This window comes from Lithobates pipiens, unplaced genomic scaffold, assembly GCF_037356315.1.
Source record: "Lithobates pipiens isolate NorthernLeopardFrog02 unplaced genomic scaffold, aLitPip1_a1.2 Scaffold_23, whole genome shotgun sequence".
NCBI lineage: Eukaryota > Metazoa > Chordata > Amphibia > Anura > Ranidae > Lithobates > Lithobates pipiens.
The window spans coordinates 458,553-483,484 of NW_027507785.1; the positions used below are offsets into that span (position 1 = coordinate 458,553).

Below are 24,932 nucleotides of genomic sequence, written 5' to 3' on the forward strand. Positions count from 1 at the left end.
TCGGTATATTGCATATAAGGCTTGGTGAACATATAACAAACATCTGCAAAGGGCTTTGACAAACACAATGTCAGTAAACACTATGATTTGAAACATAATCGCGATCCCAGGGGAACTACCTTCCTGGCTATTGAAAGGTATGTTCCACACTGGCGTGGGAGTAATGGTAAGTGCACCATCTTAGAGCCGAAACTAATTGGATATTTAAGCTGGGGTCGCATGTCCCTGGTGGTCTCAATGTGGAGTGGGACATCAATTGTTTTATTAAAGTGGGGTGCTCCCTAAAAAAAATAAAATGTAAAAGTCAGCAGCTACAAATATTGCAGCTGCTGACTTTTAATAATCGGACACTTACCTGTCCCAGGGTCCAGCGATGCGGGGGAATGAAGCCCCCCCCCACTCCGCTCGTGGCGCCGGCATTCTTACTGTGGGCACCTGGCTGTGGCTTCATAGCCGGGCACCCACTGCGCATGCAATTCTTTATTTTTTATTTTTTTTATGAATTTTGAGCTATTTTTTTTTTGTTTGGTGGCAACACCACTTTAATAATGGTTGATGCCCCCCTCCTCGACAGTATGAGAGAGCTGATGTTCCCTTATTGGGAGGGGTTTTTTGCCTTATAAGTAGGACTGATTGGTGTTTAACCACTACAATACCGGGCACTTTCACCCCCTTCCTTCCCAGCCCAATTTTCAGCTTTCATCGCTCTCGCACTTTCAATGACAATTGCGCGGTCATGCTACACTGTACCCAAATGAAATTTTTATAATTTTGTTCACACAAATAGCGCTTTATTTGGGTGGTATTTATTCATGACTCTGTTTTTTATTTTTTGCGATATAAGCGCAAAAAATGCGGAAATTTGGAAAAAAACAACAACATTTTCTTCTTTCTATTTTAAAAGAAATCCAATTGAATCAAATTTTGTCGTAAATTTAAGCCAAAATGTATTCTGCTACATGTTTTTGGTAAAAAAAATTCCGTTAAGTGTATAATAATTGGTTTGTGTGATCACGGACAGATGTACGCAAATGATCATGTACAGATGTGTGCAGGTGATCACGGACATATGTGTGCAGATAATCATTGGGACATGTGATTTTAGTGGGACATATGTGGGGGACATGTGTTTTTATTATTTGGGGACATGTGTGTTTTGGGGACATGTGTGTTTTGGGGACATGTGTGTTTACACTGTGTGTTTACACTAGACTAGTGATCAGTGAGTAATTAGCTGTAAAAACAGCTCATACTCACTGATCACCAGCTGGCTGCAGTGATCTGCTCTCCTCTCCTCAGCGACGACTTCCGTGTGAGGAGAGGAGAGCCGATTGCCTAGCAACCGGCAGTTTGTTTAGATCACATGACGGCTGTGATTAGACACGGCCATCATGTGATCAGGAGGGCCAATCACAGAGCCCTCCTGCCGATCCGAGATGCGCCGTGTCCGGGTGACACGAGCGCATCGGGATTGTGCCGCCGCGCGGGCACGCGCCCGTGCGCGCGATCCCCCTCCTTCTGATGGACGTTCCTGAACGTCCAGTCAGAAGGAGGCGGCTCCCACCCGGTCGTATATGTACATTGGCCGGGTGGGAAGTGGTTAACAAATAATTTTTTAATATTTTTATTTTTATTCTAATTTATTAATATATTTTTTATTTAAAATTTATGTGGATCGCTTAATTGGTTAAACATTGATCTATTATGTTAGAATTATGGGTCTATTATAATATGAGCAGGCCATCTGCAAAGGCAGGCAGTATGCCTTTTTTAGAATTTGATTGTTGCATTGGCAGTTATACTTTGCCATCACTAGATGGTGCTATATTATTAGTATGATTATTTCAAAAAATGTGATCATTGTGTCTGTAATTTGATTTTGCAACCACTAGATGGCGGTGATTCTTTTTATACGTGGATTGCTGGTTTTTCACTTTTGTTTGTATCCAACAAAACACAAAGGTGAAATATATGATCATCTTTGCCCACTCTGGCCTTTGTAAGTATTGGGCTGTTCATGTTTTATTTCTGTTAGATTTGATACACCCTTTGTTTGTATAAACCTGTCTGGGATATCATTTGTAACTTTAGAGGGAGCGTTGTCAGCTCAGCCTATGGAAAGGTTTCCTCCCCTTGCCAATGGACTATATAAGCACTCAGCGCAGGAGTGTGGACGTACTCCTGATGACGTCAGACCTGTGACGAAACGATCGTCGGGTAGCCGTTTCCACACGTCCTGCGCATGTGGGATTTCAATTTAAAACCACATACAGGTTTTTTTTTATCTGCTAGCAATTTTATTTTTCGTTTTCAACGCTGTTTGTATTTTAAATGCAATCTGTACATTGGAGACTCGGCGGAGTCCTTTTTACAGCATCTGACTTTATGCAATAAAGAAAAAAACATTTTTTTGGTGTTAAAACATATCACACGATTCGGAGCACTTTTTTTTTTTTGCATGAGCCTTCGCGCTGGCCAATATTTGGGAAGTTTGCGGTGACTGATCACCTGAGCTGCGGAGTCTGCAGATAGGAGACGCCCGTTTTTTCACATCTGGGCGTCTGGAGCCGGAATTTGTGACATTATACGCGCTGACGGACCTCCTTTAAACAGGGGGTCACTGGTGATCTGGTAAGCCCCCATCTTATCAGTGGTGATTAAAGGTGACGGGTCCCATGTGTTCAAGTATATTATTTTTATTCAATCAAGTCACACTATCTGTTGGATCTTTTATTTATGGACTCACGTATGAATTAATTTTTATTAATTTTTTTATTGCACATTTACATATTAATATTGATTTAGTTTGAATGACACTTTATTTTGGTTTTGGATTGTCACCATTTTTGCACGTTTCACTTTTGCGATTATTAAACCGCTTAAGGACCGCCTCACGCCGATGTGTGTCGCCAGAATGGCACGGCTGGGCACAAGCACGTACAGGTACGTTGCCCTTTAAGTGCCCAGCCGTGGGTCACGAGCTCCGTGACCGTGGCCACGGGACCCGTTCGCTGCCGGTGTCCCGCGATCGGGTCACAGAGCTGAAGAACGAGGAGAGGTCTCTCCCCCGTGTTTCCTACTGAGGCTGTCACCGATCGTCTGTTCCCTGTTATAGGGAAAGACAATCAGTGAGGTCAGACGCCAAGCCACGCCCCCCTACAGATAAAAAAAAACACACACACTTAACCCCTACACTGCCCCCTAGAGGTTAACCCCTTCACTGCCAGTGACATTTTTACAGTAATCAGTGCATTTTTTATTTCACTGATCGCTGTATTAATGCCAATGGTCCCAAAAATGTGTCAAAATTGTCCGACGTGTCCGCCATAATGTCGCAGTCACAATAAAAATCGCTGATCGCCGTCATTACTAGTAAAAAAAAATATTAATAAAAATGCCATAAAACTATCCCCTATTTTGTACACGCTATAACTTTTGCGCAAACCAATCAATAAACGCTTATTGCGATTTTTTTTTAACCAAAAATATGTAGAAGAATACGTATCGGCCTAAACTGAGGAAGAAAATGTTTTTTTTTATATATTTTTGGGGGATATTTATTATAGCAAAATATTTTAAAAAATTGTCGCTCTTTTTTTTGTTTAAATAAAAAAAAAAACTGCAGAGGTGATCAAATACCACCAAAAGAAAGCTCTATTTGTGGGAAAAAAAGGACGTCAATTTTATTTTGGAGCTACGTCGCATGACTGCACAATTGTCAGTTAAAGCGGCGCAGTGCCGAATCACAAAAAGGGGCGTGGTGCTTTAGCTGGAAAATGGTCTGGGGCTTAAGTGGTTAATCATTATTTATTGAACAAAAGCTGCACTTTATTTTTTTCTTCGCTCTGACATACTGGATTTCTGATTTTGGTAAAGAGTCTATGACGTAGGCTCTTTACTAGTGATGGACGAACTTCCGACGGGACGTTTCGCGAACGCGGACCACGAACGAGGCCGATAGTACAGCAATGACACCTGCACCGTGATAGAGTCATCTGACAACAGCACCGTGATAGAGAGCACTAACATCAGCAGCGTGACATAAAGCATTAACACCAGCACCGTGATATACAGCATTGACAGCAACACCGTGATAGAGAGCACTGACATCAGCAGCGTGACATAAATCACTCACACCAGCACCGTGATATACAGCACTGACAGCAGCACCGTGATAGAGAGCACTGACATCAGCAGCGTGACATAAATCACTCACACCAGCACTGTGATATACAGCACTGACAGCAGCACCGTGATAGAGAGCACTGACATCAGAAGCGTGACATACAGCACTGACATCAGCACCGTGATATACAGCACTGACAGCAGCACCGTGATAGAGAGCACTGACATCAGAAGCGTGACATACAGCACTGACATCAGCACCGTGATATACAGCACTGACAGCAGCACCGTGATAGAGAGCACTAACATCAGCAGCGTGACATTAAGCACTCACACCCGCAAAGTGATATACAGCACTGACAGCAGCACCGTCATAGAGAGCACTGACATCAGCAGCGTGACAGTAAGCACTCACACCAGCACCGTGATATACAGCACTGACAGCAGCACCGTAAGCAGCCCCAGGAGGAAGTCAGCACAGCACAGGGATGGTGTGATCCCCTCATAATAAGAACCCCCAGGAGTAAGTCAGCACAGCACAGGGGTGGTGTGATCCCCTCATAATAAGCAGGCCCAGGAGAAACTCAGCACAGCACAGGGATGGTGTGATCCCCTCATAATAAGAACCCCCAAGAGTAAGTCAGCACAGCACAGGGATGGTGTGATCCCCTCATAATAAGCAGGCCCAGGAGAAAATCAGCACAGCACAGGGATGGTGTGATCCCCTCATAATAAGAACCCCCAGGAGAAAATCAGCACAGCACAGGGATGGTGTGATCCCCTCATAATAAGAACCCCCAGGAGGAAGTCAGCACAGCTCAGGGATGGTGTGATCCCCTCATAATAAGCAGGCCCAGGAGAAAATCAGCACAGCACAGGGATGGTGTGATCCCCTCATAATAAGAACCCCCAGGAGTAAGTCAGCACAGCACAGGGATGGTGTGATCCCCTCATAATAAGCAGGCCCAGGAGAAAATCAGCACAGCACAGGGATGGTGTGATCCCCTCATAATAAGAACCCCCAGGAGAAAATCAGCACAGCACAGGGATGGTGTGATCCCCTCATAATAAGAACCCCCAGGAGGAAGTCAGCACAGCACAGGGATGTTGTGATCCCCTCATAATAAGCAACCCCAGGAGGAAGTCAGCACAGCACAGGGATGGTGTGATCCCCTCATAATAAGCAGGCCCAGGAGAAAATCAGCACAGCACAGGGATGGTGTGATCCCCTCATAATAAGCAGGCCCAGGAGAAAATCAGCACAGCACAGGGATGGTGTGATCCCCTCATAATAAGAACCTAAATAAGGCATATAGTACGATGTGCTTTTTTGGGACAAGGAAGTGAGCCAAATGAAGAAAGAAGGTCTGTGTGCTTGATTAAAAAAATTGTTTATAGACATATACATGGTCTACTAGTCACATGTGTTGAATTCCTCTGAGATCCATGCCTCATTCATTTTTAGAAATGTGAGGTAGTTAACACTGTCGTGAGCTAGGCGAGTACGCTTATCGGTCACGATCCCCCCTGCTGCGCTGAACGCCCTTTCGGACAGGACACTGAATGAGGGGCAAGCCAACAGTTCGATTGCAAATTGGGCAAGCTCTGGCCAGAGGTCAAGCCTGCCCACCCAGTAGTCCAGGGGTTCATCACTCCTCAGAGCGTCCACATCGGCCGTTAACCCAATTTAGTCGGACACCAGATGGTCTAAGCGTTCCCTGATGCTGGATCCGGATGACACCTGTCGATGGGTCGGCTGAAAGAATGACCTCATATCCGAAGTCACCAACACATCTTCAAACCGGCCTCTTCTTGCAGGCGCTGTTGGATTGGTACCCGCAACTCCTTCTCTGGGAGTGGGAATTGCTCCTCTGCCAGCGCACGCAAAAGCAGAATGCAGCATTTCTCGAAGCAAGGCCTGGAAGTGCTGCATTCTGACAGCCCTCTGCGACGGCGGTAACATTTCCGCCATTTTGTGTTTGTACCGGGGGTCTAAGTACGTTGCCACCCAGTACTGGTCCTTGACCCTTATGCTTTTTATACGGGGGTCCCTATTAAAACACTGGAGCATGAAGGCCCCCATTTGCACTAAAGGGGAAGCGGTGTGGTGGCCTGGCTCCTGCTCATCATCCAGGATAATGTCGTCCTCTTCATTCTCCTCTCCCCATCCACGCACAACAGGGATCCCAGAAAGGTTTAAAGCATGCTCTTCTTGCTCCTCCTCATCCGCCCCGGGAACCATCCTCCTCTGACTCCTCTTCAGACTCCTGTTGTTGACTTGTCTCAGATAGAGTAGCCCCCCTGGGAATTCATCCAGCATTGCGACTTCCTCATCTTCCCGCTCCTGCTCCTCCACAGCTTGATCAATGACACGACGCAATGCACGCTCCATAAAGAAGGCATAAGGTACCATGTCACTGATGGCGCCATGGCTGCGACTGACCAGTTTGGTGATCTCCTCAAATAGCCGCAGAAGTCTGCATGCGTCGCGCATGAGCAGCCACTGGCGCGGTAAAAAAAAAAACAGCTCCCCAGAACCGTTTCGGCCGCAGAGTTCATACAGGTAGATGTTAACTGCACGTTTCTGCTGGAGCAGCCAATCAAGCATATAGAAGGTTGAGTTCCATTGCGTCGGGGCAATCGCAAATAAGCAACTGACCGGCAGATTGTGTCGCCGCTGAATGTCAGCAAGGCGAGCCATGGCCGTGTAAGATCTTCTGAAATGGGCCGAGATTTTCCTTGCCTGCCGCAAGATGTCCTGGACCCCAGGGTATTTGACATCGAATCGCTGCACGACCAAGTTTAAGACGTGTGCCATGCATGGCACGTGCGTGATTTTGCCCTGTTTCAATCCGCTAAGCAGATTGGCCCCGTTGTCACACACCACTTTACCAACTGTCAAATTGAGCGGTGTTAGCCACTGATCTGCCTGTGAACGCAAAGCTGAAAGGAGTGCCGGGCCAGTGTGGCTCTTGGCTTCCAGGCACAACAGACGCAGCACAGCATGGCAACATCTCACCTAGCATGTGGAATAGGTTCTGGGGAGCTTGGGCGGTGCAGCGGAAGAGACGCTAGCAGCGGAAAAGGAGGAGGCAGCTGAGGAGGAGAGGGAGGAGGATGGAGTAGGAGGAGGAGGAGAAGAAGAGTCAGGCCTGCATGCAATCCGTGGCGGTAAAACCAAATCTACACGGGTGCCATGGGTTACATGCTTGACGGCCGTCAGAAGGTTCACCCAGTGGGCAGTAAAAGTGATATACCTTCCCTGCCCGTGTTTGCTAGACCACGTGTCTGTGGTCAGATGTATCTTGGCACCGACACTGTGTGCCAGAGATACATTCACTTGCCGCTGAACATGGCCATATAGCTCTGGGATGCCCTTCTCTGAGAAATACTTCCTTCCTGGGACCTTCCATTGTGGAGTTCCAATGGCCACAAATTTTCGAAAGGCCTCGAGTCCACCAGTTTATATGGCAGTAGTTGGCGGGCTATGAGTTCTGACAAGCCAGCCGTCAATCGTTGGGCAAGAGGGTTATCCGGCGTCATCATTTTTTTACGCTCGAACATTAGGCCCACGGAAGCCTGCCTTTTTGCAGAAAAATGTGAGCTTGGCGTGATGGAAGGTGGAGTGGAGGACAATTGTGAGGAGAGAGGAGAAGGAGAAGTAGAAGACGAGGCTGGACGGTGAGAGCCTGCAGTGTGGCTTTGTGTGTTCCGTTGCTCCCACTCGGCTCGGTGATGGCTGCCCATGTGCCTTCTTAAGGCGGTCGTCCCTAGGTGAGTGTTGGGCTTACCGCAACTAATGCGTTGACTGCAAAGATTGCAGATGGCAACACTATTGTCAGCAGCGGACACGTTAAAAAAAGCCCACACTGCGGAGCCATGTGCCGGTGTCCTGGGAGCGCCAGATGTGACCTACATGGTTGATGACTCGCTCCTGATACATTTGCAGTCTGCTTTGTCCCTCCTGTGCAATGTAAGTTATTCCTGCTTCTACTCCCTATCTGCTGGTCCATATCTCCCTCTGAACTCCCCTCCTCTTCCTCTCTTGTGGGCACCCACGTGACATCACTAGACACGTCATCATCAACGTCACCTTCCCCACCGCTATAAGTAGAGATCTCGGAGTAGGCAGCAACACCGGGGACCAACCTCCTCCTTGGGCTGATCTGGGTACTGTCGTCAGACTGCTGAGTAGCGGTTGTTGCTACCTCCTCTTCCTGATCCAATACCAAGAGTGGCTGCGCATCAGAAATGTCCTCTTGATATGGATCGGAAAATAATTCCTGTGACTCAAGCGGAAGGTATGTGGTGGTGGTGGTGGTGGTGTTGTCGGTGGTAGTGTCTTTGGGGGTGCACATAGCAGAGAGTGAAGAAGAGGGTGCAGATCGAGAGGATGAGGAGGGTGCAGAAGAGTAAGGCTGAGTGAGCCACTCAACCAAGTCTGGTGTGTCATTTAAAGTAATTGAACGCACCTTCTACAACTTCCCACTTTGGCTCAAGGCTGTTGCTCCTGCCCTACCCCTACCACCCCTGCGGAAGGGCCTACCTCTTCCTCTGCCTGTCATTTTTTAAATGACCCTGTGAAAAAACTCTTAGTCCCTATACCGATGAAGGACTGCTGCAATATAGGGCAGCGGTCAGCAGTAGTGCACCTCAACCCTATGTATTGTGGACCGATACCGGTCCTTACAGAACAGCAGACTGTACCTCACTCAACCCTATGTACTGTAGCACCCTACACCAAGTTACCAGTCCTTATAAGGACCTTTGTGGACCACGTAGGTTGTGTGTGACTGATTAGCAGACTGTACGTCAGTCCCTATACTGCTGAAGGACTGCTGCAGTATAGGGCAGCGGTCAGCAGTGGTGCACCTCAACCCTATCTATTGTGAACCGATACCGGTCCTTACAGAACAGCAGACTGTACCTCACTCAACCCTATGTACTGTAGCACCCTACACCAAGTTACCAGTCCTTTTAAGGACCTTTGTGGACCAAGTAGGTTGTGTGTGACTGATTAGCAGACTGTACGTCAGTCCCTATACTGCTGAAGGACTGCTGCAGTATAGGGCAGCGGTCAGCAGTGGTGCACCTCAACCCTATGTATTGTGGACCGATACCAGTCCTTACAGAACGGCAGACTGTACCTCACTCAACCCTATGTACTGTAGCACCCTACACAGACCAAGTTACCAGTCCTGATAAAGAGCTTTGTGGAACAAGTGAGTTGTGAATGATTAGCAGACTGCAGCAGAAGGGCAGCAGTCAAGTATAATATTCTTTCTATATTTGGAAGAAAGAATATTATATGTGTACAAGCCTATTACTATACCACTGATACCAGTCCTGAAAAGAACCTTTGTGGAACTAATAGTAACAGCTACTGTTTAAACTGACCCTCACTGCCTGACACATTGCTTCCTTCCTGTCCCTATACAAACTGGCAAAACAGAGGAGACTGGAACGATAACTGGTTACTCGAATAGCACTTTTGTGGACCTGATAGTAACAGCTAATGATGATGATGATGACTAATCTGGCTGTCCCTAAAATAGCAGCACACAGCGCTCTGTCCCTTTCTCTAAACTGACAAAAGACACTCAGGCTGCTGCAACAATCAGTAGCACAGCAAACATATATACACCTAACACCTATACCAGTCCTGAAAAGAACTTTTGTGTATCAAATAGCTAGCGTTTTATCTGTCCCTGCTCCAAACAGCAACCTTTCCCTATAGTGACAGAAGAAAGAATGTAAAATGGCCGCCGGATCGGGTGTATTTATAAGTTAGGGGGAATGTCCAAGTGTCCATGTGCTGTCATGTCTCAATTTGCTGTCCTGTACCCCATGATGGATGTGTCATCAGGTCAAAGTTCCTTTACACAGTAAAAACACGGAAGTCCGCGGGGCGAACGACGCCAATAGTCCGCCGAACTGGCGGACCGCGAACAGCCAAAATTCGCCGTGAAACGACCGCCGGGCGAACTGTTCGGCCATCCCTATGCAACAGTTTCGGACAAAATCCGTCAGACATTTTCGGACAAAATCCAACGGATTTGGTTGTCAGAATGTCCGACCGTGTGTACAAGGGCTTAGATTTTTTGGGCATCCAGAAATCCAGAACTAGTGGACTTTTAGTTTAATTTTTATTTTTATTTATTTATTCATTTATTTATACATATTTATTTTTATTTTTATGCTGATTTTTATTTTTATTTTTAGCCTGTTCTCTCCTCAACAGCATGGTGATGCTTAGTTACCTTCTCTTGTTTTGTGATATCTTTGGGGTATTTAGGTATTCATGTATTGATCGACTCAGTGGTGTATGTATTATCTGATTATATGAATTCATTGTTTATAGAAGAATTTCGTTTTATATTTTTTTATATTATATTTTTTAAATGTTTGGAAAATTGAGTTGAAGACATTTAATGACATGATGGAAGGTGTATCTGTTGGACCGATTACGGTCTTCATTTTACAGATATAATTAGATGGCGTATTTGTGCCAATTTCACCTTTTTTTTTTTTTTTTTTTTACATCTCACTGTAGCCCCTTGTTTAATGAATAATAGGTGACATCTTCACCCTTTTCTTTTTAATATAAGTATACATTATGGGTGGCAGGATACAGTATATACTGTTTGCAGAGCCATTGTATTCATAATGAAAGAAATTCTTCTATTACTTTGTACTATTGCTGAATAGTTTTTCTATTGTGACGGTTCCATTATTTCTGTAGCCTTGCCGCCACCGGACCAATCAGGCACAGGCACCTTTTAGGTGTCATCGGTTGCTAGGAGGCTTCTGTGCTCTGTATGGTCCTGAGTCGGCCGTGCTGTATAAATACAAGGTGCTCGTTTTGTGTCATATGTCCCAATAGGTTTTTTGAGTATATACGCGCTCCGGGTGCGGTGATGAGGTCTGCCTGATTAGTAGATTAATGCATCTTAGTTGGAGATGTGTGCTGGAGATCATTTAAAAATGCCCCACTATCCATGTAGCTTCTGGCCAATGGGAGATGCAGGGACGGATGGTGTCATCTGTCGCTAGGCTTCTCTGATTGGTTGACAGCGGGAGTGGAGGTGATATATATATATATATATTTGTCTATGAATCGTGTAGCTGAGCTCTCAGTTGAAGTCCATGCGACGAAACCGGTCAGAGTGTTGCTTACACGATACTACAGCGAAATGACGCCCTGCGCTCTACAGCCCTCCGAGATCTAACCAGCGGTGAGAGATACTTCCTGCAGGACCAAAGTGCTTCTGGAAACAGCTGAGTATAGCGAGAGCGCCCCCTGCATGTGTTCATTCATTGATGCTGATTACCTTTTATGTGGTGTACGCGGCTTTTACCTAAGGGATGATTTTATTTGTATTGGGGAACTTTGTTTGAATAAAAGGTATATTAGCCCTTGTACACACGGTCGGACATTCTGACAACCAAATTTGTCCGAAACTGTTGCACACACACGGTCGGACAAAGTTGTCGGACAATCCGATCGTTCAGAACGTGATGACGTACTTTCGTTACAACGGGACTACGTTCAGGCTAGTAGCCAATAGCTTTGGTCTAGGAATTTGATCTGAGCATGCGTGGCACTTTGTTCGATCGGAATTCTCTACACACGATCGGATCATGTTGTCGGAAAATTTTATAGCCCAGCTGGAAAACTTGGTCTGTCGGAAACAGTCCGATGGAGCCCACACACAGTCGGATTATCCGACAACACGGTCCTATAGGACATTGTCCATCAGAATGTCCGACCGTGTGTACAAGGGCTTACTCTATATGCAAATCTGTTTTGCCTTATATGTTAACCCCCCGCATTCCTGGTAAAATATGGTGAGGAGGAAATAGGAAGATTTCTTTGATGTATATTGGATATCTACTTGATGAGGAAAGTCTTTTCTCTGCACACCTGGTGATGTATGATGAGGAGGAGGAAATAAGACACAACTAATGGTCTGCAAGCTTTGATTGAGTGTCTCCTTACCCACTTTTTTCTGGTGAGTCCTCCCCAGAGGGAGTGTGCAAAGCATGTGGTGAATTGTATATCTGGTGACAGGCGCACCCTTCGTTATTAACCCTGTGCTTTCCAGTCTTTACCAACTCTTCATATGAACTGTATATCACTTCACTATGCATCCAAATTCGATCTTAAGGGGGATGGCACATTATTGAGGATTTTCATGATTGGACTAATCTCTGATTTTTTTTATTTTTTTAGCGCTGTTTTAGTAATTTTATTCTCAGCATTTGCACTGCGTTTATATATTTTTACTAACCCTTTGATATATATCTACATACAACACTCACTGGCCACTTCATTAGGTACAGCTGTTCAATGGCATGGTAACACAAATTGCTAATCAGCCAATCACATGGATTAAGGCATCTAGAAATGGTGAAGACGACTTGTCAAAGTTCAAACCGAGCATCAGAATGGTTATCTTCTTTACTGATTTCCATACTATGGTTCTCTATGATGTACACCAATTTGCGCCATTGAACTAAATGACTTAACCGCTAGCCGACCAGCCGCCCGTCAATTATGCAGCGACATGTCAGCTCTCTCCCGCAAATCGCTGTAGCTGCGCGTCTTCCCTTTAAACAGCTATAGCGGCTGGGGGACCCCGATGCAGGTGGCCGGTAAGTGCGATGTCCACCAGCCAATGCGCGATCGTGGGCCACGAGAGCCAGAATGGGGGGATGTGTGCGTGTAAACGCACACTTCCCCATTCTGTCAGTAGAGGAGAGACGGATCATCTCCCTCACTAGCTAGGAGCAGCGATCTGGCTCCTCCTCCTCTAGTCAGTCACATCCCCCTACAGTTAGAAACACCTCTCAGGAAACACATTTAACCCCTTGATTGCCGCCTAGTGTCAACCCTTTCCCAATGACATTTATACAGTAATCAGTGCATTTTTATAGCTCTGATCGCTGTATAAATGTCAATGGTTCCAAAAATGTATCAAACGTGTCCCTTCTGTCCACCGCAATGTCGCAGTCCCACTAAAAATCGCAGGTTTACTGTTAAAAAAAAAATATATGTATAATAATAAAAATGCCATACATATATTCCCTATTTTATAGACGCTATAACTTTTGCGCAAACTAATCAATATACGCGTATAGCAATTTTTTTTTTACCAAAAATATGTAGAAGAACACATATCAGCCTAAACTGAGGAAGAATATTGCTTTGTTTTCAAAATTGTCACACTTTTTTTATTTATAGCACAAGAAATAAAAACTGCAGAGATGATCAAATTCCACCAAAAGAAAGCTCTATTTGTGGGAAAAAAAGGACGCCAATTTTGTTTGGGTACAACGTCACACGGCCGCACAATTGTCAGTTAAAATGACGCAGTGCCGAATCGCAAAAAATGGCCTGGTCATTAGGGGGCAAATCCTTCCAGGGCTCAAGTGGTTAAAGAGGATAGGGTTGTTGCCAGCCCAGACAGTTTAGCTCACGAGGGGGTGTCTGGGACAGTCGATAAACCCTTTACCTCCACCATAGATCGAATTTTAGGAAGCCTACAGCGCCTTGCAAAAGTATTCACCCTCTTGTCATTTTTCGTGTTTTGTTGCCCCACATCCTGGAATTAACATGGATTGCTTGAGGATTTGCATCATTTAATTTACAGAACACGCCCACAACTTTGAAGAATTTTTATTTTTTTATTGTGAAGCAAACAACAATAGGACAAAATAACAGAAAAAAATCTATGTGCAAAACTATTCACCCCCCTAAAGTCAATACTTTGTAGAGCCACCTTTTGCAGCTATCACAGCTCCGAGTCTCTTTGGATAAGTCTATATGAGTCTTGCCACATCTCACCACTGGGATTTTTGCCCATTCCTCCTGGTAAAACTGCTCCAGCTCCTTCAAGTTGGATGTTTGCACTTGTGAACAGTAATCTTTAAGTCTGACCACAGATTTTCTATTGGATTGAGGTCTGGGCTTTGACTAGGCCATTCCAACACATTTCCATGTTTCCCCTTAAACCACTCAAGTGTTGCTTTAGCAGTGTTTGGGGTCATTGTCCTACTGGAAGGTGAACCTCCGTCCTAGCCTCAAATCACACACCGAGTGCTATAGGTTTTGCTCAAGAATATCCCTGTATTTAGCACCATCCATCTTTCCCTCAACTCTGACCAGTTTCCCAGTCCTGACTGAGGAAAAACATCCCCACAGCATGATGCTGCCATCACCATGTTTCACTGTGGGGATGGTGTTCTTTGGGTGATGTGATGTGATGTGTTGGATTTGCGCCAGACATAGTGTTTCTTTGATGGCCAAAAAAGATCAATTTAATCTCATCAGACCAGAGCACCTTCCTCCATACATCAGACCAGATCACCTTCCTCCATACATCAGACCAGAGCCCCTTCCTTCATATATTTTGGGAGTCTCCCACATGCCTTTTCACAAACTCAAAACATGCCATTTTTTTTTGCTGAAAGTAATGTCTTTCTTCTGGCCACTCTGTCATAAAGCCCAACTCTATAGAGCGGGCGGCTTATTGTCGTCCTATGTACAGATACTCCAGTCTCTGCTGTGGAACTCCGCAGCTCCTCCAGGGTTACCTTAGGTCTCTGTGCTCCTCTCTGATTAATGCCCTCCTTGCCCGGTCCATGAGTTTTGGTGTGCGCCCGTCTCTTGGCAGGTTTGCTGTTGTGCCATGTTTTTTCCATTTGGTTATGATAGATTTGATGATGCTCCTAGGGAATCATCAAAGATTTGGATATTTTTTTATGATCTAACCCTGAGTTCTCAACAACATTGTCCCTTACATGTTTGGAGAGTTCCTTGGTCTTCATGGCGGTGTTTGATTAGTGGTGCCTCTTGCTTAGGTGTTGCAGCCTCTGGGGCCTTTCACAAAGGTGTGTGTATATGTAATGACAGATCATGTGACACTTAGATTGCACAAAGGTGGACATCATTTCATTAATTGTGTGACTTCTTAAGGTAATTGGTTGCACCAGAGCTTTTTATGGGCTTCATAACAAAGGGGGTGAATACATACGCACATGCCAATTATCAGTTTTATGTATATATTTTTCAAATTTTACTTCACCAACTTAGACTATTGTGTTCTGATCCATCACATACAGGGGGGCAAAAAAGTATTTAGTCAGCCACCAATTGTGCAAGTTCTCCCACTTAAAAAGATGAGAGAGGCCTATAATTGTCATCATAGGTATCACCTCAACTATGAGAGACAAAATGTGGAAATAAATCCATACTAGGGATGAGCCGAACCCCCCCCCGGTTCGGTTTGCACCAGAACATTCCAACGGACCGAAAATTTGTGCGCACTTTAGAACCCCATTGAAGTCTATGAGACTCGAACATTTGAAATAAAAAGTGCTAATTTTAATGGCTAATATGCAAGATATTGTCTTAAAAAGGGTTTGGGGACCTGGCTCCTGCCCCAGGGGAAAATTACATTTAACAGAAAAAAAGTCATTTAAAACTGCTTGCGGTTTTAATGTAATATCTGGTTCCGGCAATATGGATGAAAATCATTGAGAAAAATGGCATAGGTAGCCCCCCCCTGCCCATTACCAGCCCCTTTGGGTTTCGAGCGCGTGTCAAGGTAGGCGGGGCCCGCAACGGAGACGTCGCGGGCTCCGCCGCCTGGAATGGACTTAAAGGGGAACCCCAACGCCGAAAAAAATCGGCGTGGGGGTCCCCCCAAAGTCCACAACAGACCCTTGTCCGAGCACGCTACCCGGTCGGCCAGGAAAGGGGGGCGAGCGAGCGCGCCCCCCCTCCTGAGCCGTACCAGGCCGCGCGCGGCCCCCCCACCCCAAAGCACCTTGTCCCCATGTTGATGAGGACAAGGGCCTCTTCCCGACAACCCTGGCCGTTGGTTGTCGGGGTCTGCGGGCGGGGGGCTTATCGGAATCCAGGAGCCCCCTTTAATAAGGGGGCCCCCGGATACCGGCCCCCCACCCTATGTGAATGAGTATGGGGTACAATGTACCCCTACCCATTCACCTGTAAAATAAAAGTACCCAAAAAAAACCACAACACACGAGATAAAATATTTTATTGCACAGCCCCGGGGGTCTTCCGTCTTCGGGGGTCTTCTCGCCGTACTCCTCCGCTATCTTCTTGTAGCTCTTTTGCTAGCGGAGGAGTCCGGCTTTCTTCCTCCCCGCCGCCGGCCTCTTCTCCCGACTTCGGGGGTCTTGTCCCTCTCTTCGGTTCTTCTGCCGGGCCACCGCGCCTTCTTATAGCTCTTTTAGAGGCGGTGGCCCGGTCTTCTGTCGCCGCCTTCCGTTCTTCTTCTTCTTCTTCTTCTTCTTCTTCTTCTGACACGTCGTTGTTCGTCAAACTGTCCGCTGAAACTGTCCGCTGAAAGCCCACACATGAGCGGACTGTCCGCTGAAACACTGTTCAGCGGACAAAGTTGAGCGAACAGTCCCCGCGTGTGTACGCGGCCTAAGTCCTCACAGTTACTCTCAGTGGGCGCAGGAACGGGCCCTGCTGTGAAATATTATATCAAGAATTGTAATTACATGCCCCTGTTAAACAGGGGCTGAAAAAGTGGGCCTTAGGCACTGCTTTCTGGTGCCACAACACTGCAATCTCCCCCAGATACTCTAGTTGGAGTGCAGGAATGAGCCCTGCTGCAAAGCATTGCATCAAAAATTGTAATTACACATCCCTGTTAAACAGGGGCTGAAAAATTGGGCCTATACACTGCAACCTCTACCATATACTCTAGTTGGAGTGCAGGAATGAGCCCTGCTGCAAAGCATTGCATCGAAAATTGTAATTACACGCCTATGTTAAACAGGGGCTGAAAAATTGAGCTGGTGGCATCACCCAGAACCAAAAATGTTCTTCCAAGATATCAGCGGAGGAGGAAGAGGATAGACAGTCAATATAACAGGACAGTCACTCAGCATCAGCATAGGCAGTCTTGAAGGGATGTGATATTTCCCAAAAAATTATTTGGTTACATCAGCTTCAGGTGCTTGGTAGCTGGTGCTGATCCAAGACTGATTCATCTTGATGAAGGTCAGTCGATCAACTGATTCGGTGGACAGGCGCACCCTGTGATCAGTAACAAAGCCACCAGCAGCACTGAAGGTGCGTTCCGAAAGAACGCTGGATGTAGGACAGACCAGTAGCTCAATTGCATACTGTGCAAGCTCTGGCCAGTGATCCATCCTCAAGACCCAGTAAGCCAGAGGATTTTCGGTGGGAAAGGTGTCCAAGTCTGACCTTGCGCCTAGGTATTCCTGCACCGTGTAAATCAGACGCTGGCGATGGTTGCTGGAACCGATCATACCTTGGGGCTGCGGACTAAAAAATTGTCTGAATGCATCGGTCAGGCGGCCACCTTCTCCACCGCTCCTTCTGACCGATGCCTCAGCAACACATTGTCCAGGACCAGGAGTTTGTAACCTCCCAGTCTCTGGGAACGCGTTGTACAGACCTTTCTGCAAGGCCTCCCGGAGATGTCTCATCCTCTGCTCCCTCTACGATGGCAGGATAAGGTCGGCAACCTTATCCTTGTACCGTGGATTAAGGAGAGTGGCCAGCCAGTAATGGTCCCTCTCCTTGATCCTAAAAATACGAGGATCCTTCCGCAGGCTTTGCAGGATCAGGGAGGCCGTGCAGCGTAGGTTAGCTGAGGCATTTGGTCCGGAGTCCTCTGGGTCACTAAGGACAACATGATCCGCAGCTACCTCCTCCCAGCCACGTACAAGTCCACGGGTTTCTTGGGACTGTAAATCATCCCTACAAGACTGCTGCTGCTGCTGAGTGCCAGGCTCCACCTCCATGCTGACACAATCTTCCTCTTCCTCTTCCTCTGTGATGGGTGGGACAGCAGGAACACTGTCTGAATAAAGGGGGCCTTGAGAGGCAAGGAAGTCCTCCTCTTTCTGCCTCAAGTGCCCTGTCCATTATTCCACGCAGCGTATGCTCCAACAGGTGGACAAGAGGTACAGTGTCACTGATGCATGCACTGTCACTGCTCACCATCCGGCCTGCCCCTGCAGAGCTGACAAAATATCTGCCCCAGTGTGGCTCCTGTCCCCCAAACAAACAAGCGCAAGCATGGCATTGCTTTGCCTGCATACTTGCGTAGCCCCTTGAACGCCTATTTAGCACCGCTGGTTCCAAAAACAGAGCACTGGAAGAGGCCATGGAGGAAGAAGAGGAGGGGGTGGAAGAGAGAGGTGTGTCACAACCAGTAGTAGCATTTTGGAGGCGTGGTGGCGGAACAACCTCCAACACTACTGCACCTTGTCCTGCATCCTTCCCAGCTGCCAGAAGAGTGACCCAATGGGCCGTGAAAGACAGGTAACGTCCCTGTCCATGCCTGCTGGACCATGAGTCAGCGGTAATATGCACCTTACCGCTGACCGCCCTGTCCAGCGAGGCAAGGACATTGCCTTCCACATGCCGGTAGAGAGCCGGAATTGCCTTCCGTGAGAAAAAGTGTCGTTTGGGGACCTGCCACTGAGGAACTGCACATTGCACAAACTCACGGAAGGGGGCCGAGTCTACCAACTGAAAAGGCAGCAGTTGAAGTGCTAGCAATTTAGCCAAGCTAGCATTCAACCACTGGGCATGTGGATGGCTGGGAGAGAACTTCTTTCTATGGTCCAGCAGCAGGGGCAGGGAAATTTGCCTGCTACAATCGGACGTGGGTGTACTGCTAGCAGAGTGCCCGCAAGAACTTGACTGTGACACACCTAATTCTACACCTTCATTCCTCTCAGTGCAGGTTTCAGAGAGGACTGAAGGCCTAGTGTGGTTGGAGATCCCAGCTGATGAGGAGCAAGGAGAGATCCGCTTTGTTCTTTGGTGTGGGTCTTTGAGGTAAGCTTGCCAACGGGCTGCATGGCAAGTCAACATATGTCTGGTCAAGCATGTGGTGCCCAAGCGGCTGATGTTTTGGCCACGCGAGATACACTTGAGACATATGTTGTAAATAGCAGCGGCGCGATCTGATGCACTCGTCTCAAAAAAGGCCCACACCAAATAACTTTTAGAATAACGTGCAGAGGCAGCGCCCTGCACAGGCGGAGCTCTGCGGTGTGATTCAGTTGGTGTGCTGCCCCTAAGCTGGCCCCCGGAGGGCATCCTGCCTCGTTGGAGATGTGCCTCCTCCTCCTCTCTCCTACCAGGCACCCACGTGGAGTCAATGCCCTCATCATCCCCCACCTCTTCATCACTGGAGCAAACCTGGCAGTATGCTGCAGCTTGTATAACATGACTGCTAGATTGCTGTCTTTCTTGAGCATCCCCTCTCTCTCCGCTCACGCTATTGCCTTCCTCTAGCTGAGTAACATCATCAGAGCCTACAAAACACTTGGCATCCTCCTGGAGCATGTACCCAACACTGTGCTTATACAGTTTGGGGGACTCCTCAGGAGGACGTGGTGGGCCTAAGGAAGGAGTCACTGATGATGACATTGAGACGAGGGAAGAGGATGCGTTGGCAGCTGCTTTGCTTTGCTAGTACCCTGAGCCTGGGTGAGAGAGGATGAGGGGGATGAAGAGGGCTTGGTCATCCACTCTACCAAGTCTTCAGCATGATGAGGCTCAACACGTCCAGCTGCCGAAAATAAGGACAAGCGTGTCCCATGGCCACATGCTGATGATGATGCACAGCGTCCACGACCAACACTGTTGTCTCTAGACACAGAGCATGCTTGCCCTCTTTTATTGGCCTGTCTGCCTCTCCTTGTTGGCCTTCCAGACATGGTAATGGCCTGCAGGGAGATGGTTAAACTAGCAATTGGGTAGAGTATATTGTGCTGGAGGCACAAAACACCCACTAACTCCCGCAGATGCCTTTATTATAGAACACCAGTAATAAAGGGTAGATACAGGTGTATATTGTGCTGTGCTGGAGGCACACAACAACCACTAACTCCTGCAGATGGCTCAATTAGAGAAGAGCAATATAGGTAGCTACAGGTGTATACTGCGCTGGAGGCACACAACACCATCTAACTCCTGCAGATGGCTCAATTAGAGAACAGCAATGAAGGGTAGATACAGGTGTATTCTGCGGGGCTGGCACACAGACAACACCCAGTCACCCACTAACTCCTGCAGATGGCAGATGGCTCAATTAGAGAATACTCAGAACAGCAATGAAGGGTAGATACAGATGTATTGTGCGGTTAAGGCACACAGACAACATCCACTATCTCCTGCAGATGCCGGAACACTACACAAGGCCGCCGTGCTGGCGGCCTTATATAGTGTGGGGTGTGTACAACACAGCCTGAGCTATAATTGGCCACAGGCATCCTGCCTGTGGCCAATCATGGCTCTCCACGCTGCCGGCGCTGTGATTGGCCAAGCATGCGGGGTCACAGTGCATGCATGGCCAATCATGAGCCAGCAATGCACTGCGATGGCGCAGTGCATTGTTGGCCGTGAGTGCCACGCGAATTTGGCGCTAACGGCCCACAGAGTTCTGGCTTCGCCGAACAGTCGAACAGCCGGTGTTCAAGTCGAACATGCGTTCAACTCGAACACCAAGCTCATCCCTAATCCAGACAATCACATTGTCAGATTTTTTAAAGAAAACCGATGGAGCAAAAACTACGCATGCTCTGAAGCAAGTACGAGACAGCAGCTATTGGCCACTGGCTATTGAATTTCCTTTTTCTAGTCCCGTCCTACGTGATGTACGTCATCGCATTCTAGACGTTAGGACTTTGGTGCCATCGTGTGTAGGCAAGACTGTTTCAGCGTTTCAGAAATGGTCGTGTGTACGCGGCATCACTTTCGTGAGAGTTTGCCAGGAAGGGGGGATGAGTCATAAGAAGTCCAATGAAAGCTGCAGAGCTTGAGGTGTGCCTCTGTGTGTCTGTGTAAATCCAGGAAGTGAACAGGCAGCAGCTTCAGCTGCCCACAGTTTAAATGGATGCAGCCAGACTCAGCGGAGGGAGATTTCTGCAGCATATTTGCTATGCTACACAGAATCACAGTATATATAAAATAATATGCAAAGTGGTTGGAGGGAAACTTCAGAATGGCAAAGATGTTTTTATTACAAATTATGTGTGCAGACTACAGTTCCTCTTTGATGTGTCTCCTAACAGGGTGTATACAAAGCAATTAGTAAAAAATAAAAAATAAATATATAAATATATATATATATATATGTGTGTGTGTGTGTGTGTGTGTGTGTGTGTGTGTGTGTGTATGTATGTATATATGTATATATATATATATATATATATATGACCAAAAATATCCCATCACATTTGCATTTTTCCTGATTGCCCAGACAGTGAGAGAGAGGAGAGAGATGGCCGATCATTCTGATAATTATTGTATAATATAGGACAGGGTCAGAGTAATATAAACACTTATTATCCAACTTACTCTGTGCTGGAATCCATTGTATTGAGATATTTTTTTCATGTAGGACATGTCATGTAGAGCTTTGGCCAGAACATATACAGCCGTGTATGCAAAGGAAGGTATTGGTGTATCTTCAGCAAATATGGAGGATGACTCTATTAAACCGGTACAAAATTCTGGCAAAAAAGAATACACTAAAGAAAAAAGATCATTTTTCTTTTTGTTTGGGGAAAGACAATGAAAAAAATAAAGCCAAATATCTTCCATTATTGGGTCATGTAAGCAGTGGGAGACGTTGACTCCATGTGGATAAATATTGACATTTATGGGCATTTGTTGTGGCCAAACAAATACGAAGCTGCAGTTGATCGCTATAGAGTCATTTATATTCGCAGTATTTAGTTTATTCCATGAAGGTGGTAAAATCAATGTGATCCGATTTAAAATCGAGTACATATAAGGAGTAAAAAAGTGCATTGTGGCAGTTCCACACACTATGACAACTTTAGCTGTTGAATTACCAAGAATATAATTGATGATGATATTCTGAAAATTATCTTTTTTAAAAACGTCTTGGATTTTAAGGATATATTCTGTACAGATCCCGTGTTGGCTCATCATCTTGCTCAGCTCTTGGGCCTCCTCATCACCGCTGCCGTCCCATGCTGATAATATTCCAACCCAGTTCCACCCAAAATGCTGCAACAGTTTTATAAGGGCTGTATAATACAGCCGATCGTCTGGGGTCATACGGAATAAAGTTGGATACATTTTCCCATCACTCAGGCGAGGGTCGGTGGCTCGATAACTGATCTGGATAAGATATTGAGAACAATTTTAATGGGATGGAATTATACAGACCAGTGTTTCTCATCCGGGGTTCTGCGAGAATTCTTCAGGGGTTCATAGTTACATATAGTTACATAGTAGGTGAGGTTGAAAAAAGACACAAGTCCAACCTATGTGTGTGATTATATGTCATTATTACATTGTATATCCCTGTATGTTGCGGTCGTTCAAGTGCTTATCTAATAGTTTCTTTTTTTGTAAAGTTATGTTTATTAACCGTTTTTCAAACACTTACAACATATACAACACATGACCCATAGCCCCCCCTCCCCCCCTGACCCTTGTGCAGCCCTCCAATCAATACCAGACCTCAGACCATGTTTCTCAGCTGTATCCCATGAAAATCATGTTTCCCAAACAGTAATGACAAGTCCCAATCCTGTAGGCATAACAGAAAGACCCATAACGCACACCGCAGCATCCTGCCCCGTGCACCAATGGCTAACAAGGAATCCCAGCATCCTCTCCCCGCTCAATAATTTAATTCAAAGTATCTTTGGCGTCCAACCAGCCCTGCCATACCTTCTCAAATTTCTTGGGGCATCCCCTACTTAGGTATGTGGCCTTGTAAAGGGGTAGTGCCTTGTTAATCAAGCTTTTCCAATAGGACACAGTGGGTGGTTCAGGTTTTTTCCAATATAACAGGATAGCTTTTCGTGCATAAAACAAAGACAGAGATATCATAGTCCTCTGTGCCCTTCGAGGTGCCAACTCCTCCACCAGCCCGAGCAAACATACCGCGACTGTGATAGGAATCGGCACCGCAAGGACTGTTTGTATGGTGTCCGTCACTCCCTTCCAGAAGTCCTTAATCTGCTGGCACTGCCAAAATATATGATCAAAGCCAGCACGGTCCGCCGTACAACGCCAGCACCCCGCTGAACCCGTACCATACATTCCAGCTAGCCGTGCAGGAGTAAAGTACACCCTGTATAGAATTTTAAATTGAATAAGTCTATCTCTTGCTGATACCAGGGTCTGAAACGGGTAATCCCACATGTCATCCCAATCCTCCCCTCCAAAATCTGTCACTAAAGCACTCCATGTGTCTCTACATTTCTGGATCATATTTGGCCTTTCAACGAACAACTCTTTGTAGACTGCGGACAGAGGCTTCAGCAAGTCCTCCGTCCGCAGCACCCTCTCCAGGGGAGTCACACCAAGCTCCACAGCGTCAGAACCGAACTGAGTGAGGAAGGCATGCCTCAGCTGGAGGTAGCAAAACAAATACCAATTAGGTAGATTGTATTTAGCTTTTAGTTGGTCAAACGTATATAGCCTCGTCCCCCCCCCCCCACTACGTGCCCCAGCTGTTTGATGCCAACCTTGGCCCAGATCACTGGGTCAGGAATCGCACCAAAATGCGACAAACGGGGATTGAACTAGAGAGGAGTATCCGGCGACCAACACCCCACCCTGTTCTTTATCAAAACCTGTGCCCTGTCCCACGCTCTCACTGTTGCTCACATTGAGGCCATCAGAGAAGGGGAAGCCCTTGTACCCCTGTATACCAAGTAGGATAAACTCTCATACGAGCCCAGAAGGGCTGCCTCTAATACCGTAGCCGAGTCCCCGTCATCCCTTGTTAACCAACGCCGGGCGACTACCATCTGTCCAGCTATGAAATACTTAAAAAGATCTGGTAATGCTAAGCCACCTTGACCCCAGGGTTCCTGCAAAACACGGAGACTTATCCTGGGATGTGTGGCGGCCCATAAAAATGAACCAAATAAACTATTCACCCTTCTAAAAAAAGAACAGGGAATCCAAATTGGTGAGTTTCGCAGAAAGTATAGGAACACCGGCAGGACTTTCATTTTAAGCAGATTCACTCTACCAATCAGGGACAGCGGCAAGTGTTTCCAAGTATCTAGTTGCACCTTAACCTTGGCCAGTAATGGAAGAAGATTTAGAGACATATAGTCACCTACCCTTGGTGATACCCGCACACCCAAATACTTGAACTCCTGCACCCATGCAATGGGAACCTTGACGGTCGCCAGAGCACGGGCCTCCCCATCAATAGCCATCACGTTGGACTTCTCCCAGTTAACTCGTAGCCCTGAGTATGTGGCAAATTTGTCCAGCACCTCAAACACTGCCTCCAAGGATGACCCTGCGTCCTGCAGAAAGAGAAGCATATCATCCGCATATAGCGCTATGCATTCCTTAATGCCCCCTACCTCCAATGCTCCAACCTCAGGGGACCTCCGAAAAGCTATTGCCAGGGGCTCTATTGCTAGAGCAAATAAGGATGGGGACAGCGGGCACCCTTGACGCGTGCCCCTGCCCACTTTAAACTGAGAGGAGATTGAGGTGCCTATTTTAATAACCGCCCCCGGGGATTGCTATAGAGCAGGGATATCCAGGTCACGAAAACCTCTCCAAAGCCCATGTGCCTCAGCACTGCCAGCATATACTTTATACCGCCCAATATTTTCTCAGGTATGTTCTTAATGCTCACTGACAGTCAGTATTGTCAGCTTGCATTAATACCCCGTGGTTCCTCTGTAGTTCTGGCTTCTATACAGTCAGGGGGTGGAGCAGGGAGTAGTGCCGAGAGTGGGATAATTTAGATGCTTATGCAAGTGCT

At 46.7% G+C, this 24,932-nt stretch overlaps 1 protein-coding gene across 1 annotated transcript in view; it reads right to left on the reverse strand.

The window, feature by feature from the left end:
• LOC143926784 (vomeronasal type-2 receptor 26-like) overlaps positions 1-24,932 on the reverse strand; it is a 128,083-nt gene that overhangs the window by 40,647 nt on the left and 62,504 nt on the right. Inside the window, exons 3-6 of the mRNA XM_077450831.1 lie at positions 24,271-24,462; positions 23,312-23,548; positions 22,012-22,303; positions 21,512-21,666 (exon numbers count right to left, since the gene is read on the reverse strand). Coding sequence (XP_077306957.1) covers positions 21,512-21,666; positions 22,012-22,303; positions 23,312-23,548; positions 24,271-24,462 — 876 coding nt within the window. The remainder of the gene's footprint in view (positions 1-21,511; positions 21,667-22,011; positions 22,304-23,311; positions 23,549-24,270; positions 24,463-24,932) is intronic.